The 22,063-nt window shown below is 39.4% G+C and overlaps 1 protein-coding gene across 1 annotated transcript in view; it reads left to right on the top strand.

The window, feature by feature from the left end:
- Nucleotides 1-22,063, top strand: part of LOC109920043 (A disintegrin and metalloproteinase with thrombospondin motifs 19-like) — a 412,216-nt gene that overhangs the window by 40,123 nt on the left and 350,030 nt on the right. Inside the window, exon 7 of the mRNA XM_048619810.1 lies at nt 322-365. Coding sequence (XP_048475767.1) covers nt 322-365 — 44 coding nt within the window. The remainder of the gene's footprint in view (nt 1-321; nt 366-22,063) is intronic.

Below are 22,063 nucleotides of genomic sequence, written 5' to 3'. Positions count from 1 at the left end.
GCAAAAAGAGGGCTCTTGTGGAACAATGGTATGTCTTTACCTATAAACAAATTGATTAGGAAAATAACTAGAAAGCAGAAATATTTTGAAGGGCTGATTGATCTATGGCCTTCCCCATGTTTCTACTGAACATATTTTACCATGTAACCAATGCAGATGATTAGCCTCCTAGATGAGGCCTTGAACACTGTTACACTGGTGAGTAACTGATAGTGTGTTAGATTGTAATAATTAGAATTTCATCTAATCTTGAAGCAATTATTGATACTTTTCTCTGATAGCTTTTCGAAAATATATTTTGTGACTTTGTCCTTTTTTTAGGAAGGATTTTTGTGTGCAGAAAGATGAACCCTGTGACACTGTTGGTAAGCATGAATATGTGAACATGTTGAGCATTTAAGATGCATGATGCAGATTTAATTTTGAATTTTAAGTTTGTAAAATTGCTGTTCTGTAGCATACAAGACATTTGATATGTAGGATGAAGATTTATGATATATACTAGGTGCAGCCCAATCATAAATACATGTATGAAGAACAGGTTTGCTATATTTAATGTATGAAGGCAATCTTTGCCTTTTTGTCTTTGGCAAAATGCCAAGTAACACTTTTATTCTGATTTAGAATTATTAATGATAAACAAAGCACAAATGTTAAGCTTGCATGCAAGTGTACAACTGGGGACTGGAGTCTTTATGATCAAATATGATTTAACAGTGATGGCGATTTTAATTGGAATGATTTCCTTAATGGAGCCGAGATTTAATTATTTCTTTTGTGCAAGAATTGGCCAAAATCACAATTGAATATTTCCTGTACAACAACGTAGTTTTTCAGCCACATTGTGTAAATCAAATAAAATTCTTGGCTGTATTTCAAGGATTATCTGTCTGCACTTTGTGTGCATTATAAATTTTCCTTGATGGAGGATGCTCTCTGACATTCCCATTCAGCTTGAGACATAAAATTATCAGCCCCTTAAAATTTCAGAAGCTGGATAACTGTAACATTTCCTTATTGGGTTTATTTTGAAAGCTGTTAGATGTTCAGAATAAACTGATGCTTTGAAGAATTCTTTATGCACAACCTGGACAGGAAAAACAGTCATTGCAATGTAAAATTGATTAAAATAAGTCACCTTGTAGTCTGGAAACTAAAAGTTCAATTAATACAGTGGGATAATGTAAAATCACATTTTAAGAATTCTGTTATATGTTTCATCTGCTGTGGGCATTGAATATCAAGGGACCTTGCTACTAACTGATGTCAAATTAATGCAATGTTTAATTATAAACCTCTGAAGTGTTACAAAGCTAATCCCATGACTGTTTATAACTGATGATCAGTTTTATGGATATGACAGAAGATTCTAAACTGATTCTAAACTGCAGAACCAAGTGTCAGACACTGCTTTATTGCTTTTTTTAATTGGCAGGCGAAATGTTGGATTTGAACTAAATGAAAAGGGAGAAAATTTTGTTCTTGATATTAGAAACATCTCAGTTAATTATACAAATTGTTAAACTTCTGTTGGCCTTAATCTGAATTACTTATTTCTGTATCGCATATTATGCACAATTGCCATGGCTTACTGTATCTGACATATTTGTATTTAAACAATTAATGTTGGTGATTGTGTGGTATCTGTCGCATTTTGGATTATAGTTTGGGCTTGCAGTTTAAATAAGTTCATACTAGAACTGAAGATTGCATTTTTTTATCCTATAGTGCTTGGTATAAGATAAACTAAAGCCACGGAGGTAAATTTTGACTTTAGATAACGTTTGACTACTGATTTGCTCATTTAATGTAAAATGAGCATCAGGTTCACTATTACGGCTTTAACACTAATCCCATGCAAGCAGGTTTGCCCATTGCTTTCTGGAGTAGATGATGCTGAATTACCAAGGGTTTATATCGATTTTGACACTGTTGAATAGAGGTTGCTATAAACCATCTTATGGTATTCAAAACTGATCGCAGGCAGTAATCCTAACACTGCAATGAATCATCCCAAGGTTGACCTGATAAAGGGCCTTTGGCCCCATTTAAATGAGACAAGTGAATTGCAGGACATAACCAAGCAGCTGAACAAAGAGCCAGTGTTGGATTTTGGTCTGCTGTATTGTTGGCAATGGCCTGAAAATAGAATACAGGAATGATAAAAAAAAAAGCATTTGGGAGAGAATAGGGGGATTGAGGGAGGTATGACTGAACAGTTTTGGGGGGGTGGGGTCATCAGAAAAGGAGGAGAGAAGTTTGGGAAGAGTTAATTTAGGATGATCAGGAAGTTTGGGGATGACACAAATTGGTAGGGTGAAAAACAATGAGGAAGATAGCTGTGAACTGCAGGAGGATATCAATAGACTGGTCAGCTGAGCAGAACATTGGCAAATAGAATTCAACCTGGAAAAATGTGAGGTGTTGTACTTGGGGAAGGCTATAAAAGGCAATACACTGAATGGTAGGAGCCTGGAAAGTATTAAAGTTCAGAGGATTGTTGGTGAGCATATTCACAGATCCCTGAAAGCAGCACAGCAGGTAGATAAGGTGGTTTAGGAGCTACATGGGATACTTATCCTTGTCAGCTGAGGCATAAAATAGAAGATCAGGGAGGTTGTGTTGGAATTGTATAAAACACTGTTTAGGGCTCAACTAAAACACTGTGCAGTTTTGGGCATCACACAATAGGAAGGACGTGACTGCACTAGAGAGGGTGCAGAGGAGATACACCAGGATGTTGCCTGGGCCAGAGGGTCTGAGCTAACAGTAAAGATTGGATAAACTGTGTTTTTGTTTCCTTAGAGCAGCAAAGGTCAAGAGGAGACTTGATAGAGTTGTGCAAGATTGAGGGGCATAGTTAGGGTGAATATGAAGACGCTTTTTCCATTAATAGAGGATCAATAAACAGGGGGCACAGATTTAAGGTGAAAGTTAGAAGCCTAAGAGGAATGTTCAGAAGAAATGATTTAATCCAGAGTGTGATAGGAGTCTGGAACCCATGAAACCATCGTAACATTAAAGCAGGAATTAGATATTCATTTACATTGCTGTAGCCTCCAGGACAATGGGCCACAGATGGCAATGGAATTGGTGTAGTCTTTGTTGATCAACATAGACTTGGATGGCCAAAGGAGCCCTCTCTGTCCTGTAAACATTTAATTAAAGCCAATAAATGTCCTTAGCACTGCTGTAGAGAAAGCTGCAATTCCTGCACTTTGAACTTCACATTCACATGAATATTTTATAGCAACCTTACTTTTTTAAGTGGCTCCCTTTATGGTCTATCAATTAGGATGCACAAGGATCATTGAAGGTATCACAGTTTTAGTATTAGCACCTCAAATAAACACCCAAGTCCCAAAGTTCTATCAGGATTTCAGATTTGAAACCCCATACATACTACTTCAGCCTTTAGCAATGTGGAGTATAGTATGTAATGCAGAATGTAACGAATGTGCCTGTCCTGACTACCATTTTGCGAATTTATCCACCTATTTGCAGTTGAATCATAATTTGTAACACCATGCCATTTCCAGTTCATGATATGTAAAGTACTCCCTTGTTCTTCAACCAACAACCTAGAAACAGTTAAATAACTAACCTCCCAAAAATACCAGGTCTGAACATGACTGACTAGTGAGATTGAATTTCTCATATTTAAATTTGAAGTACGATATTCTATAGGAAGAGACAGACAGTGAAACTAATAGCCCATTTGGCCCAGAAGAGCAAAATAGCAGCAATAGTTTGTATCATCAAAATAAAAGAATTTGAGTTTTTAAAGTTTTATTCAACCTTGTCTAATCCATTTAAGGAGGATATGGATAGTTTCCGAGACATGCATTATCCTCTATCATCAAAATGAAAAGAATGTTGAAAGCTGCACAGTAATTATGGCTTTAATCAAATCCTCAAGATTAGATATCCTCCCTGTAGAATTTTGTGTTTAGCTCAGGCTATGCTTGGTCTGGCACAGTAATTGAGAGAGGGGGTGGGGGGTTGTTGGGTGGGCGGAGGGAGTGGGGGTGTGGGTGGAGGGGCTGAATGTGTCTGTAGTCCAGTGAGTTGCCAAACAAGGAAAAATGTTCCTACATGTAGCTCTGCTAGTTTCAGGACAGCTGCATATCACCATGTGCTGATCTCCCTCCACCCTTCACAAATCTGATGGTAGATTCCAACACCCATGACACAGTGAGGCAAGTTCTGGTACCTTGATATTAGAACAAGATACAAGGTAGGTCAGATAGTTCATATTTCAAAGTCACTGATATTCGAACATAGTGTGTGTTTGCTGCAAAGTGAAAAGTGCCTTGAGGTTGTATGAGAAATTTCCAACTCCCTACATTTCCTTAAAGATGTAAATTATAAAATCTTGTGGAAGCTGATAACAGCCATAATAAAGAAGCAATGGCCTAAAGCAATTCTTCTTACCTAATGTGTTTCACTAAATAAAAGATTTTTCAGCATGCAATGGCAAATTATTTTGTGAGCATGTTCGGTATTTGGCTTTGCTTTCCTGCTATCACAATTCATTTAGATGTAGAGAATACCTGCAGTGAATGGTGTGGAATGGAATTACTTTCTTTTGATCCATCCAGCTCTGCCTTTGGGCTTCTCTTCATTAAATGGATCTCTGCCTTTTAAGTGAGTCTTTGCAGTCATTAACATCAATCAGGTCATTTTCCAGCCCTTTGGGCTGCATGGAGGAACCTCGTGGATAGTTCCCATTTATGGCATGGCACAGGACTACAGGCTGGTAACCACATCACAGAATAATGTTCAGATGCTGTGTTTTATCAAGTTTGATGATTCTCAGATTAACCTTACATTTTTGTTGCATGCGTTTGAATGTTTTCTGCCACTTGTTGGCATATGCAATCATTTGAGGTAATTCAGAAATAATGACCATGACTTCACAGTGTACAAAGTAGAATGTTTTGGAATGCTGTTTAGGTAGGGGATCAAAGAACTTGGAAGTCAGATAACAGGATCTGAAAAAGTCAATAAATATAAACATGTGTAAAAATATATGAAGTATTTATGGCCGTTTGGTAGATTTGAAAGGAAATTTATTGTCACGCTGGGAGAAAGAGACACCATTAAGATGACCTTTGATACAAGAGTGAAATTGAAACCTATTTGTCTGCCCTGGTCCAACAAGGACTCTTCAGGCATTGTGCACCTGCCTCAGATTCTACACTCCCAAGTTTCCTGTTACACTATCCTACTATCAGCACCTGAATCTCACCTGTTAGTTTGATATCACTCTGGCAGAGTTTGGTTCGAAGGACTTAATTTTTTTTTCTAATAAGCTCCACAGGAAAGTTCATGATGATCTCTTCCAGCTTTGAGTTCTGATTACCATTTCACTGTGATGTCATTTAGGTGTGATAAGAGCCACACTTCCTCCGAAACTTTAGTCAGCCTCCATCCTTTGTCTGTATTTAAAACTTGCATCAAAAAAGGCAGGAGCTCAATCGCTACCTTTTAAGGCAAACACACCAGGGAAGGAGCAGAGTTAGGACTTGCATTGAGAGTTTGGCACAGCTAGGCTCTGTGGAAACTATATGTCAAGTGATTTGAGGCATGTCGATGGGTGAATGTAGGTACATGAGGAAGCAGTTTTGACTACAGAGACATTAAAATAAAATATCTATATTTAGATAATAACCCTGTAAAAATAAATATAAAATATCTATATATGTTATATCTGATCGACCACCTTAGAAATGACTACAGTTGGGGGGTTACTGGACAGGTCTCCTCTCCCCCACTTGTGGACATTCACTGCCGATGTGTAGCTGTCAACTATCCATTTGAGCATGTGTACTCACTGTTCTTTGGAAGCTACAAACCCTCCCATTTCGCTCCCTCAATCCCAACGGAGTGAACACCGGAAGACAACAATTGATGTAATCCCAATCTAATTGATTGTTGATTCAGTCATTGATATAAGTGCCTGTCCATGTCTATCAAGTCCTGTTGCATTAATAGTGAAAGATGCTTGCTAGTTGATTTAATTGGATAATGAAAAAAAACGTTCTGGTTTCCTTACAATGCATAAATGCTTTAAGAAAATGAATAAAAAGTTCTAAATGCAGAAGAAAATTTCTGAGATATTGTGTACAAGAGTTGTATGACTCACAATTCAACTGTAGTTTTCTAGCACCTCAACTAAGTAGGCCCCTGGGACTCACTTGGAAGTTGTGAAGGCTAGACACCAGACATTCAGTGCGATTTCTTGTAATTTTTAATTGCTAGTCTTGCATTAAGTCTGTTAAATTCCAGATCAGCTTCAGTCATACAGTACAGATATTAAAAGAAACTAATATATCTCAGCTATCACAGGGTTCCCCAGAGTCTTTGAATAGGAGACTGATCTTATAAATCGTAAGCCTGTAAAATATTTGATATTTTAAGCATGAGGTGAGATGATTTCAATATAAGTTCAAAGATTTCAAAATGATGTTTATGATTGTTGAAATTTATTTTGTGCAATACATACTAAAGAAGAAAAAGACTTTTGCTTTTGTATTATGCTTTTAATATCCCTAGGATGTCCCCAGAGCACTTGCAGCCAGTGAAGTATTTTTAAAATTTAATAGAATAGATAATGTAATGGCCAACTTGCACATATTCATGTTCCACAATATGGTAAATAACCTGTTTTAGTGACATTGATTGAAAATTAAGTATTGAACAAGCCATCAGAAGAGCTTTTTTCACACAATGCTATTACAATTTGCGTATCCAGGTGAGACGGCAAATATTGCTTTTGCTTGATATCGTAACTATAAGATTAAGAGTTGCATTTGGACTCCTAAGGTGGGTCGCGCAAGTTGGGCAGTTTCCGGGGTTTGATGCACCTGTGTCAGGAGGGAAAGTGTACACTGACTGGCAACTCTCTGCTCTGGAGGGGTGGGTGCATGTTTGAGTTTGGCCTGCTGCCCCTGGACAAAGCATTGTAATTTTTTAATCTATTTGTGGGACATGTGTATCGCTGCCAAAGATAGCATTTATTGTCCAAAGCTAACTGGTCTCAAGCCACCTTCTTGCACAGCTGCATTATATGGTGAAGGTGTATCCATGGTTGCAGTGTAAAGGAGTTCTAGGATTTTGACCCAGCAATGCTGAGGGAATGGAATTTTTTTTACCACATCAGGGTGATGTATGACTTGGAGGAAGATCACAGGCGGTGGGATTCTCCTACACTGTTTTTCTAGATAGTACTGGTCAGGGTTTGTGGTGCATTTGAAGAAGCCTCGTAAATGGTGGAGGCGGATTCCATGGGAGGTTTCAAAAGAGCTGCATATATATTTGAAAGTGATGAATGTAGCGAAATATGGAGAGAGGGCTGGAGAATGGGACTAGTTGCAAGACTCTTTCTGGAGCTGATATAGCCTCCTTCTGTAATCAGCCACCCTTCGTCATTTATAAAACAATAGCAGCGTCCAGGGAAAGATGAATGAGAAGCAACATTCTGACCAGCGAATCATCTCCTTAACCCCTTTAACAGACGCCACTGAATTTCTTTCCAGTCTTTCCCTCTGTCCGTAACACCCAGGTTTTCCTCCTTTCTAGATGTATATATAATATACATTAAACCCTCTGTATCTGCAAAATCACGAACTGTGAATTTGGTTACCTGAGCCAAAAAACAAGGAACAACAAAAACCTACACGAGCGAGTAAAAATTGCATATCTTAGATTTTTTTAAAAAATCTATTCTTAACAAGCTCCGTACTTGTGAATTTTATCATTCACACAGGTTGTCAGGAATGGAAGCCTCGTGGATATAGAGGAGTGCCTGTATAAAGCAGAATGTAAAATTGGGAGACTTGTATGCTTATGGTTTGTATTGTTTACGAGTCTAATTATTTGTAATGAGCAATCACTTCTGTTACATTTAGAAACCTGGTCCATGCTTTGAAAATGAGCTAAATTGGGGGGTATCTTTGCATAATTTTTAAAAAATCTTTAACTTTTGTGACAAGTTTGAGAAATAGTGAGACTTGATTTCCATTACCTCAATGATGCATGACAATTTTCAATGACCTCTTTTATAGGAACCAATTTAGATGCATCTACAAAACTAGAAATAAATCCACTTCTTACAACCTTTCAAAACTTAAGTTCTGTGAGCAATACTAAATATAAAGCATCTTTGTAACCATCTTGACGACTCTTGTCAGATTGTTAAAGTTCTTCCTGTACTGCTTTAATGTTCTTGAAGTAACATATCTAGCATTAAGCTCCAATGTTGCTGCTTCCCATTAGCTCCTGAGTACACACCTTGAGGGCCTTATTCTTCATTTCTCTATGGATTCAGGATGTCTCGCTTCTTTGTGTCTCACATCAAGACCTCTTGTCAGAAATGTTCGCTCTCGCATATCAGCCATTCCTCTAAGTATCACAGTATAGACTCGCTTTTCAGAAAGCTCTCACTGTTTGTTTGTTGAGGCACTTTGTAGACTTTAAGTTATAGGTTGCTCATGGTATCTGGTTGCTTGCTGATGTGTGGTGCCAATGAACAATGCAGTGCTGACTTCACACAGCAACACTTCAAACAGCAGGAAGCAGAAAGACACCTTGCTGGCTGCAGCACAATGGATGGACACGGGTGAAATATACACAGCAAACCCTCTGTCTATTTTAAGGGATTGAACTTTTGAATCCACTGGGCTTTAGTTCTAACAATGTTAACGTTTTGACAGTTCACCAAAACCAAAACAAAGGTTTTAGCACTGATGTTTATTATTGCTCATGTAAACATTGTATGGCCTGGAATGTGTCGAGAATGTAATGTACGTAATGGTTGACTTTTTAAAAGTTTTTTTTAAATGGACAGACTTTAGAATTAGAATTAGATTTTGTTGACGTGTACTCACATTCCAAAAGAACAGGAGTACAGTGAAAAGTGTACGATGTCACCAAATGAGTAAGAAATATTTCTACTATCTCTGAAGAAATATTTTTTGTGGCCAAAAGTAGATTGGTGCCCTGTTAGGGTTTGAGTTTGGATGTGCAGTTTCCTACAAAGTTATTCACAACCTCAGTCAGCTAGTTTCAGGACATACTGCAGAGTGGCCACAGCATTTTGTCTCAATGGGAAGAGGAAAATCTGACTGAATCATCGTAGACACTTTCCGAACTTCCCCAGGGTCCAAACTGTGAAACACCATTAATAGACATCTAAGAGCATGTTTCTAGTCTAACTTCTTAATCAGGGAAGCTTAACTCCGAACAAAGGAAATGTAACAAAAACATATTATGCATCAGATAAATAAGTAAAGAAAAATAACTCTAAATAAAGGAGCAATAACAAAACAGAATTATTGTTCATATCAACAAACAACGTCTTTCAATTATCACACATTATATTTTTATTTTTTAGTAACTTATGAAATGTAGTATTTTCTCTCTCTCAATTCTAAAACTGTTGCCTTACTCTGAATGATCACACTGATTAGCCAGTCTACTGTTGCTATGTTGAAATGACCTTTATTTACATGAAATAGGATTTCCTCTCCATCACTTTGCTTTCAACCTCCTTTTCCCTGCCTCTTGCTTAATAAATAGCCTTACAGCTTAACTTTATCCCTTATCCTATTCTGATGAACAGACTTTGAATTACAACTTTGATTCCGTATTTATCTCTACAAGTGCTGGTCGAGTATTTCAAGTGTTTTCTGATTTTATTTTAGATGTTCAGTATCGGCAGTATCTTATATTTGTTTTGAGGTAGAGAATTTGCCAAAGGTTTGATTACAGAGGCTTCATAAGGCATTTTTCACTTAATTTACTCAGGTGTCATTGCAGGTTTGGTTTTGTCAGTGCAAACACATATAAACTCTTCGACTTCCACTGTTACTAGAGTCCCAATGTGCTGTGATTTCACTCATCAGTCCGATAGTTATCCAATTTGATAACGCTAACGTCGAGGCTCAGTCACTGAATAGATTCAAGAAAAAAGTACATTTTTAGATTTCAAAGGTATCGAAGTGTATGGGGAGAGAGCAGGAATATGGCATTGAGAAATAGCAATTTGAGAAAATGTTCCCACTATGTTTTGGGTCGGGTCACTGAACCTGAAACGTTAACTCTGATTTCTCTCTACAGATGCTGCCAGACCTGCTGAGCTTTTTGAGCAATTTCTGTTTTTATCTCTGATTTACTGCATCAGCAGTTCTTTTGGTTCCCACTATGTTTGCTGTGTGACTGTCAGAAAGGGCTGAATCATACTTTTTCTGCCCAAACACAAATTATGTTGACTTATTTACACAGTTTGTCGCCATGAGGCCTAGTAGGATTTCTCTGTATCTGACAAGACCTGCCTCATGAACTGTTGAATGGCATGTCTCTCATTCGATTTCCACCCCATCTTACCACCTGCCATTCCTAGAATAACTCAACTCAGAGACCAATCGGCACCAGCACCAGTTTTGGAAGCCGGTGGTGCACCCAGACAAGCATTGACAATCTGTAGTTGCCTGGCACTGTTGACTTGGACATGACAGGCTGGGGATATCTGCACCTCACTTTGCAGGCAGGGAGCTGGAGTTTTTGCTGAATGAATGGTGCTGAGGCAGGTTACCCTCACCACCCCCAGGACCAACAGTGGAGCTCACGACACCAAACTATGCCAGCCTCGTCCGAGGATAGCACCAGGGTTAGAGCAGTCTGTAACTGGAATAATGCTTAGCACCTTCTCCGTACTGCGGCATGGTGGCTCAGTGGTTAGCACTGCTATCTGACAGCCCCAGGGACCCGGGTTCAATTCCACCCTTGGGCGATTGTCAGTGTGGAGTTTGCACATTCTCCCTGTGTCTGCGTGGGTTTCCTCTGGGTGCTCCGGTTTCCCCCCACAGTCCAAAGATGTGCAGGCTAGGTGGGTTGGCCATGCTAAATTGCCCATAGTGTTCAGGGATTGTGGGTGATAGGGGGATGGGTCTGGGTTTAGATGCTTTGAGAGTCAGTGTGGACCTGAAGGGCCTGTTTCCACACTATAGGGATTCTATGAGGTCTATGTGACTGCCTGGTAAATACCACCACCTTCAATATGATTCCTCACACTCACTGTCTCTAAGCATGGTAAAGGCAAGAACTTGTTATTACAAGGTTCTGGGCCAAGTGCTGGAAAATCAGATGACAATGTGGTTGTTTTTGATCAGTGCACTTGAGACTTGATAGGCTGAAGGGCCATTATAGCAGTTTATTTCAAGATACTAGCATATCTAGGAGTTTAAATAAAACTGATTAAATATTTGACATTGCAGTTTGTTGTTAATTTAACCTCTTTCATCGAATACACCCTCACAACATGCTGGTTGTAATGGGGGGGGGATCCTTTCCCCATTCATCTCCCCAGTGAATAATAAAAGTTGGCAGAAAATTTGGTTGACCTGTGCATTCATTAATGAATATGATTCTCCACCTCGGAAATTCCGTGTCAGTGGACCTGGGTTCGTGGGGCCTTGTGTGGCTGATGAGCCCGATCCTAGAGCCCCATCTCCCACCTGGCAGGTGTTTCAGGGAAGTAAAATTGGTCCTTGGCAATTAGAACACTGGTATTCTTTTCTCCGGTTCCTTTTCCATACTTCCTCTTGCTAACAGGTGTTCTCAAAGAATCATGATTCTTCACATTGGAAAATAGAATAGATTATCCTTTGTTGTCACTCAGAGCTTCCTCTGAGTCAGTTTTTTTTCTGCGTGAGGGTCTCCCACACCTTGATGTCTATGTTGCTGTTCTTGAGGGACACCTTCGGGGAGTCTTTGAACCATTTCCTTTGTCCTCCTTTCGTTCGAATGCCTTCTCTGAGCTGGGCATTTCAATCATGTTCCAGACATAAGATTGAGCCAAAGTATAAATGTAATCTTTGTTGGATTGTGAATTTGTTTTATATTTGACAGGAGATTGTTGAGTGGGCTTTACAGTGATCCAATCTCACATGAATGGCTTTATCTTGTGGGAATTCTGACAATCAAGAAGACAGGTGATCTAACTATAGGTGAGGGAGCTGTGGCTCTGCTAAGGCCAGTTTCAAAATCAGTATAATGATGTTGAAGTAACAATTTGAGTGTTTGCACAATGTCAATTAAAAGAAAAGAGACTCTGATATGATACTTGTTATAGTATAGCATTATGTAGCATTGTACTGCTCACAATTTGTTTTAGGTCCAATGGCTGAGGAAAAAGAACACACTTAAGCCATTATTTTTAATAGTGTGGAACTCAGTTCATCACCACCACTGTACTGCAATGTTACACAAATCAAAATGACGTCTCCAGACAACACTCACGTTTGGAAGGACAAATTCTCAAACACACTTGGTCTTTTTCAAGTAGACCCACGAATACATTTCACAAACCCACCATTATACCTTGCTGAAATCCTAGTGGCATTTCAATGTTTGTTATTTTTTCTTTGCTTTCTGCAGTGCTATAACTGGTGAATGTCAATTTCAGGAAAACAGTTCATGGTTTTGAACTTTTAGTTTGGAAGTTGCTCAGGAATGCCCTCAGAAAATCCATTTAAATCTTTACTGACGATTTTTTTCCCCCACATCTGTTATACAGTTGTGGAATTCAGATTTGGCAAATATAAGCACTGCGCGAGAACTCGGATTGGTATGAAAATGGGCCATTCTTCAAGTGTAGATAAGAAAATATCAGGGTAAGCTTTAGTGTCCTGTGAACTTGAGTGCACAGTTCATAGACACAGATTCGAGGAAGGAAGGGAAGGTATCTTATGCAGCTGGAGTTTTGTTTTGCTTTTACATCACCCTTGTATTCTTGGGGATCCCCAGGGAGGATATCGGAGGTGTTTGTACTTGAAGTAGGTATTAGTGTGAGGCGATCAAATACATTAGGTAACAGGGTCATAAACTGGCTTTTTGCCTTGTTTTCGCTCACATACCAAACACATTCCGGTTCCAAAGGCAGTCAGCAATAGCAGGCTGTAGGCCTCCTGCTCTGTGGGTCTGCTCAGAACCTATGGGTTACTGTGATGCTTGCTCAGAAGCGAAGATGGATTGGTACTAATGGATGTTTTCCTCAGTATATGTATAGATTATGTGAAGCCCCATGATCAGCAGCAATTGCTATCAACCTAACCATGTTACATGTGCAGAATTGGCTGGATTTCCATATCCAGTTCTGGGTGACAACACTGCCTTGGCGCAGGGCCACTGCAAGAAAATACTAATGCACTGAAATCGAGGTATGTTCAGGTGACGTCAAGAATACCACACTTCATGTGCACTCAGTTATTTGTGATTAGTCACAAGGCTTTAATCACTTGGTGAATATTCACAGTCTGTGGGACATTGGAGTTACATAATATACAAAAATGCATTTTTATTTATATGAACTTCCCTTAAGTTATCTCATCACATAGAACTTTCAGCTTCAGCAGAAGTTGGATGTTCTGCTTGGTATCATAACAGAGATCTATATTTTAGACACATTATAATTTGGAACAAAACAGAAATTGCTGGAGAAACTCCGGTCTGGCAGCATCTGTGGAGAGAAAGCAGGGTTAATGTTTTGGGTACAGTGACCATTCTGTAGAACTCTTCTGAAATATTAACCCTGCTTTTTCTCCACAGATGCTGCCAGCCCGGAGTTTCTCCAGCAATTTCTGTTTTTGTTGCAGATTTCCAGCATCCATGGTTCTTTGTTTTACTTAATAATTTGGGTTGAGGAGCATTTAAGATTCTGTAGTCCCATCAAATTGGATTCAACTCAAACAGGAAATGAAATGACCCCAAGTTGGATTACTTTTTAATTATGTTCTCTGTTTAGCATTATTTCTTCACACATTTTTTGTTTCTTCTTCATACAGATCAGTGTTTGTATTCGGGCGGAAAGATTGAACTCTGACCTCCTGCCCACTTCTAATCTAATAGTTGGGTTGATTTGAAGAAAAAGGTTGGGGTTCCCAACTCCCGATTCACTCCCTCCCTGGGTGTCAAAAAACAGTGAGATAGGGCAGAAAAAAAGGAAACCTGTATATCGGATGCCAGGAGCTCAATGCATCAGGAAGCCAAGAAAAGTATATGGGTTGTGATTGGGTTCCTGGGTTAAAGTGCATGGGTTGAAAAAATATTGACAAGTAAAATCAAGAAAATATTTTATAAATGAATAAACACTAAAATGACAAATAAGGAAACACTATGGCTGATAAAAGCCTGAAAAGGTAATGTGTGTTAGAAGGCAGAAGACGCAGGAGCAATTCTTAAATAGTACATTGCGCCTGTTTGCACATCACAGGACGATGAATTGGAGATTGTTGCTGAAGAGGAGCAGTCTAAAATATTAGTTTGTATAAACTTTCTGTGGGAAAAAAATTAGGATTTAACATGCTCGCACTTGAAAGTGAACATATCACCATGTTTAGATGAAACGTATCACACGCTACTGAGACAAGCAAAGGAAGAAATGGCAGACACTCCATTATTGTCTAATCCTCTGACTACATGTGAGGAGTCAGAGCATTGGAGGTCTGCCAACATTGTACTGTTGTTTAACATTAAAGGAGGGCATAAGCATGTTTAATTATAGCTATTTCACCTAACTTCGGTAATGGGAAAATTATTGAAAAAATTCTGGAAACAGTGTAAATTGCCATTTAGAAATGCATTTGATGAAAGGCATGGAATTATTAAGGGCAAGTCATGTTGGACTAACTTGTTGCATTTTGTAGTCAGTATGGATTTTAGCAAGACTTTTGACAAGGTTCACTATGACAGATTGGTTGGCACCTTAACAACTCAAGGGATCTAAGGGAAAGTGGCAAGTTGAATCCAAAATTGTCTTTGTGTGACCGAAGTTTGGCTCTAGTTGTATTCTGCAGGGCTCAGTACTTAATCCTCTGATATACTTTTTATATTTCAATGATATAAACTTAATTTTGAATTGTATGATTGTTGTAGACCTGTATTTATTTCCTTAATATCAGTGCAACTAAAAGCAGTGGGTTCTATGAGGGCAAGCTGTGCACTCAGTAGACTTGAAAAGTAGCTCTGTTGAGTTCAATCATTAATCTTCTTCAGTGGTCTGTACTGTGTTACCTGATCTCAGCTTGGGCATTGGTATGCTCTCAATGAATAGGCTCTGTGCCGTTGTGTTGTAAAAGAAAGTAAGTCTTCCAAAACTTCACCAGATAGTAGATCTGGAGGGTTTTTTTTCATATTTGTTGTGGTCAGGGCAGGCTGGAGTTCAGTGGTTGAATAATCTGTGACTGCTTGCACATGAATAATGACCGAAACATCTGAGACACTTTCTGCAAACAAAGAATCAACTGTTTAAAGAAATATGGGGACGGGAGAAGAAAGGCAGGGAAACAGCACACAAGGAAGGTATGGTCATGAGAATAACCCACACAAGGCTCACATTGTGTACTATAGTTAATGGAACTATGAAGTCGTCAGTGAACACAAACAATAATTTGAAAATAAAGATTGAAATGTTGGATGCCTTCAACAAATCTGAAAGTCGCAGAAAGTTTTTTGATTAAAAAAGACTTTCTGCGACTATCTTTGAATCTGCATCACGTAATTACTAAGGGATGATTTGGTCCAGGTTTTCAAATTATTACAGGGAATTGTTAGGGTAGATGGTGGGAAATTATGTTTGCTTATTGGGAAGTTTATAACTAAGGGGCATAATCTAAAAGTGGGAACTTTTGAGGAATGAAACTACGAGCTACAGAACTAATATATATGCAAAGGATGATAGAAGTTTGAAATTCTTTCACAAATAGCAATTGATGATAGTTCAGTTGTTAGTTTTAAACCTGAGATCAATAGATTTTTTTTATCCACAGGTGTTAAGGGAATTGAGGTAAATATGGGTTTGGGTTGCAGATCAGATATGATCTCATTGTATACTGAAACAGGTTGGAGAGGCTAAATGAATTACTGTTATTTCTAGAACAAAAACAAAGTTGCTGGAAAAGCACATCAGGCTTCTGAGGAAGGGTCATTGGGCCCGAAATGTTAATTCTGATTTTTTCTTCACAGATGCTGCCAGATCTGCTGAGCTTTTCTAGCAACTTTGTTTTTGTTCCTGATTTACAGCATCTGCAGTCCTTTCGGTTTTTACTCTTATTTCTATGTTTTTAATGAGGGTAGATGATTTGAAGATAATTATGAGCAAGAATTCCCTTTCAGCTCGTAGGTTATACACTTTAAAACTTCCTAAATGATGATGTGGAAGTGCAATTTTACTAAATTTAGGTATTCTAGTAGGTGATAAGTATGTTTGTCTGTCAGACAAATGATTAAATATTCAAATATTTATGAAGTATGAAATGCTTGCTGTCAATACAGTCAGTCATACGGAATAAATTGTAATTAATGAATTACGGTATTTGTAAGGTTGAAGGGAACTGGCTGCATGTCTGTGGTTTGTGGTTTCCTGTATGTCGGTCTCACAGGAATTTAATTTTTATAATCTGACCCAGTAATACATCAGAAAATCCTAGAATAATGTAAATTATGAAATCTGATTAAAGAAGCCTTGTAACCTGTCACAAATTAGAGTCATAACACATGAAATACAGTAATTGTTGAGTGAAATAACAGATGTAATACTTGTACTCTTTCTAGTTTGCCAAGATGGGGCATGTAGGTGTTACAGAATTCAACAAAGGTGAAAAGTCAATGTCTGAATTAATTCAGTCCCAGTTTTCTCCAACTAATGAGGTTAATTAACTTTTTTTTGGAATCACACTGGGGGCCAGTCTGTATTTAAATGAGAGAAGAGGTTAATTTTTTCCAACGATTTTCATTTCGTTTAAGCTTTAAGATTAATTGTAGGGGCTGCCTAGTGCACATGACTCACAGTAAGTCACCTCAGAACAGTTATTATGCACTGCACTTACCTGTAGACCCTGTAGAATGATGAATACCAAGACCAATGATGTCAGGACAATGTTAATGACTGCCTGTCAGAGCTTGCATTACAAGGACGTAGAAGACCCAAATACAAAATCAAAATCCTCCCAATGCTTGACTGCTGAAATAAAAATGAAATTTATTTTTGTTTGCTCGAGGTATGAGGGGATAGAGATCCAGCATTTATTTCCCATCCCTCATTGCCCAGAGGGCAGATAAAAGTCAACCACATTGCTATGGGTCTGGAGTCACATGTAGGCCAAACCAGGTAGGTTTCCTTCCCTAAAGGAGATGAGTGAACCAGATATTTTTCTGACAACCAAGAATAATTACATAGATCAATAGAAATGTACAACACAGAAATAGACCCTTCCGTCCAACCCGTCCATGCTGACCACATACCTAAATAAATCTAGTCCCATTTACCAGTATTTGGCCCATATCCCTCAAAATACTTCCTATTCTTATACCCATCCAGATGTCTTTTAAATGTTGTAATTGTACCAGGCTCCACCATTTCCTCTGGCGGCTCATTCTGTACATGCACCACCCTCCATGTGAAAAAGTTGCCCCTTAGGTACCTTTAAAATCTTTCCCCTCTCACCTTAAATCTATGCCCTCTAGGTTTGGACTCTCCCACCCTAGGGAAAAGATCTTGTCTATTTACCCTATCCATGCCCCTCAAGATTTTATAAGCCTCTATAAGGTCAACCCTCAGCCTCCGATGCTCTAGAGAAAATAGCCCCAGCCTAATCAGTATCTCCCTATAACTGCACCTCTGAAACCCTGGCAACATCCTTGTGAATCTTTCCTGAAACTTTTCAAGTTTTACAACATCATTCCTACAGTAGTGAAACCAGAACTGCACACAAACTCCAAAAATGGTCTAACCAATGTCCTGAGATAACAAGATGTAAAGCTGGATGAACACAGCAGGCCAAGCAGCGTCAGAGGAGCAGGAAAGCTGATGTTTCGGGTCTGGACCCTTCTTCAGAAATTCTCCAGCATCGGCAGTTCCTACTATCTCTAACCAATGTCCTGTACAGCCGCAACATGACCTCCCAAATCCTGTACTCAATGCAGTGAACAATGAAGACAAGCATACAAAATGCCTTCTTCACTATCCTATCTACCTGCAACTCCATTTTTCAAGGAACTACGAACCTGCACTCCAAGGTTGTCTTTGTTCAGCAACACTCCCCAGGACCTTACCGTTAAGTGTATAAGTCCTGCCCTGAGTTATCTTTCCAAAATGCAGCACCTCACATTTAATAAATTAAACTCCATCTGCCACTCCTTGGCCCATTGGTCCATCTGATCAAGATCCCATTGTATTTTGAGGTAACCTCTTCGCTGTCCACTATATCTCCAATTTTGGTCTCATGTGAAAACTCACTAACCATGTTTGACATTAGGTCAGCTTTGTTGTAAATTCAAATTTCACTATCTGCCATGGTGAGATTCAAACACGGGTCATCAGAATTAGAATTAGAATTAGAAGTAGAATTAGAATTAGAATTTGATTTTACTGTCATGTGTACTCAAGTATGGGGATAAAGGAGTCCAGTGAAAAGTGTGCAATGTTGCCATTCTCCAGTGCCATCTTAGTACAAAAAAAAGAATTTATCAAAAAGGAGAAATAAACAAGACAGAGCCAAGAGAAAAGGGAAATGTCCAGATCTTAAAATATTATCTCCATAAAGGTAAGTGGGTCTTTCTGAAACTTTGAGTCTGTGCCCACTGCCAATGATGTTGACACTCGGGCCTAACCGTGGCCCGGAGCCTGCAGCATGCTCCACTATCGACGGGAGTAACTGCGTACGCACAGAACATTTAGCTGCACTTCCAGATTAATAGTCCAGTGAATTTCCCACTGCACCATCACCTCCCTACTGGAAGGCTGGAAATACTTAGATGGAGTAACAACAGTGTTATTACTTGAAGTTGACCTTTCACCAGCTCTAGAAGAGCCCAGTGTAGTTGTAATTTCTGTCAGCCACTTTCCTTTTCATGTGTATAATTAAGAAACTTTTAAGTCCTAGACAAATTGTTGGTGCAGGACCTTGCATCAGAAAATGGGACAAGGCGCATCATTGCAGGACATCATTGCAGCATTTGTGCTATTGTAGGAGGGCAACAGCAAGAAAGACTTATGGCCCAAAGATCCATGTAAAGTCTGTAAAAGAAGGTATGATTTACCTTCCCTGACCTTCCTTTTCTCCTTTTGGATAAAGAAATCAATCATTCTAAGTGAGTTGTATTTATTAGCATCCAACCATAGAATCCCTACAGCGTGGAAGCAGGCCATTCAGCCCATTGACTCCACACTGACCCTCCAAAGGGCATGCCACCCAGACCCACTCCCCTACCCTATCCCTGTGACCTGCATTTTCCTATGTCTAATCCACCTAGCCTACATACTTATCTATTCCCATCATAATTTTATGTTTCTATAAGATCCCCCCTCATTCTTCTAAATTCCAATGAATATAATCCCAGTCTATTCAGTCTCTCCTCATAAGCCAACCCTCTCAACTCCGGAATCAATCTGGTGAATCTCCTCTGCACCCCCTTCAGCGCTAGTGTATCCTTTCTCAAGTAAGGAGATCAAAATTGCACACAGTACTCACCAGCACCCTATATAGCTGCAGTATAACCTCCCTGCTTTTAAGCTCAATCCCTCCAGCACTGTGGACACTATGGGCAATTTACCATGGCTAATCCACCTAACCTGCACATCTGTAGACTGTGGGATGAAACCAGAGCACCCGGAGGAAACCCATGCAAACACAGGGAGAATGTGCAAATTCCATACAGACAGTCACCCGAGGGTGGAATTGAACCCAGGTCCCTGGCGCTGTGCTAACCACTGAGCCACCATGCTGTCTTTTAATTGTGAAATATAAAAGAAGAACCATGAATGCCTGAACTCAAAATTCATGAAACAAATCATGAAACACTCAGTTTGCTGTCCCTAACATGGAGATGTACTGATCCCACCTGAATTTTATTTGAGGTTGATGAGGTTAGTGTTGAAATGAAGAGCTGATCTCTATCTTGGCTTTCATGTTGCTTGTGGGTCGGTAGCCTTTCTGTTCCTGAAACAACCTCCAGAGGAAATGACCTGGGGCAGGTCAGGACCAGAAAGTGGGCATGATAGCTGAATGTGCAATTATGTGCCCACTTCCTTACTTGTCCCCATATTGGGGAAAAAATTTCAGCCTGATGCAATAAAGAAGTTGAATCCTAGAGGAATGCAGATTTCTTTTTCAGTTGCAAATTACCAAGCAAAAGACAATGTTTTAATCCTTTTCAGATGTTCGCACACTGTTGAATTGGATTGTAGTTGTGAGGGAAGGGAGAGGTTAATATTATAGAAAGCTGATTCTCTATTGATATGTTAGGGTTTCAGTGAAATGAAATAGTGGGGAGAAAGCAGTTTTGAAGTGTGTCCCCCTGAATTGTGATAACCATTCAGAACATAAGACACAAGGAGCAGGAGTAGGCCATCTGGCCTTCCCATCCCGCTGTACCATTCAATAACATCATGGCTGATCTTCTTGTGCCCTCAGCTCCACTTACCCATCCTCTCTCCATAACCCTTAATTCCTTTACTGTTTAAAAAATTATCTATCTTAGGAAGCCTCAACTACTTCACTGGGCAGGGAATTCTACAGATTCTCAATCCTTTGGGTGAAGAAGTTCCTCCTTAATTCAGTCCTAAATCTGAGGCTATGCCCTCTTGGTCTAGTTTCATCACCCTAGTGGAAATATCCTCCCTGTTCTATCTTATCTATTCCCATCATAATTTTATATGTTTCCATGAGATCCCCCCTCATTCTTCTAAATTCCAATGAATATAATCCCAGTCTATTCAGTCTCTCCTCATAAGCCAACCCTCTCAACTCTGGAATCAAACTGGTGAATCTCCTGTGCATCCCCTTCAGCGCTAGTATATCTCTTCTCAAGTAAGGAGACCAAAATTGCACACTGTACTCCAGGTGTGGCCTCACCACCACCCTATACAGCTGCAACATAACCTCCCTGCTTTTAAGCTCAATCCCTCCAGCAATGAAGAACAAAATTCCATTTCCCTTCTGAATTACCTGCTGCACCTGCAAACCAACCTTCTGTGCACAAGGATACCCAGGTCCTTCTGCACAGCAGCATGCTGCAATTTTTTTTTCATTCAAATTATTGTCCTTTTTACTGTTATTCCTACCAAAATGGATGACCTCACACTTATCAACATTGTACTCCATCTGCCAGACCTTTGCCCACTCACTTAAACTATCTATATCCCTCTGCAAACTTCCAGAGTTGTCTGCACACTTTGCTCTATCCATCATTTTAGTGTTATCCGCAAACTTTGACACACTACATGTGGTCCCCAACTCCAAATCATTTATGTAAATTGTAAACAATTGCGGTCCCAAACTGATCCCTGAGGCACACCACTAGTCACTGATCGCCAATCAGAAAAACTCTCATTTATCCCTAGTCTTTGCTTCCTGTTAGTTAACCAATCCTCTATCCATGCTGATAAATTACCCATAATGCCGTGCATTTTTATCTTGTGCAGTAGCGTTTTGTGCGGCACCTTGTCAAAGCCTTTTGGAAATCTAGATACACCACATTGGGCCTTCATTGTCCACCACGCTCATAATATCTTCATAGAATTCCAGTACATTAGTTAAACATGACCTGCCTTCATGAACCCATGCTGCATCTGCCCAATGGGATAATTTCTATCTAAATGTCTTGCTATTTCTTCCTTAGTGATAGATTCAAGCATTTTCCCCACCACAGAAGTTAAGCTAACTGGCCTGTAATTCCCCATCCTTTGTCTACCTCCTTTCTTAAACAGTGGTGTCACATTTACTGTTTTCCAATCTGCTAGAACTGCCCCGGAGTCCAGCAAATTTTGGAAAATTACCACAAGCGCATTTGCTATTTCTCTTGCCATCTCTTTTAGTACCCTGGGATGCATTCCATCAGGGCCAGGAGACTTCTCTACCTTTACCTCCATTAGCTGGTCCAACACAACTACTTTCATGATAATGATCATTTCTAGGTCCTCACCTCCCTTAGTCTCCTTGTCGTCAGTTACAGGCATGTTACTTGTGTCCTCCACTGTGAAGACTGACACAAAATACCTGTT

Source organism: Rhincodon typus, chromosome 3, assembly GCF_021869965.1.
Source record: "Rhincodon typus isolate 14 chromosome 3, sRhiTyp1.1, whole genome shotgun sequence".
In the NCBI taxonomy this organism is placed as follows: domain Eukaryota; kingdom Metazoa; phylum Chordata; class Chondrichthyes; order Orectolobiformes; family Rhincodontidae; genus Rhincodon; species Rhincodon typus.
This window is presented reverse-complemented; position numbering and strand designations above follow the sequence as displayed.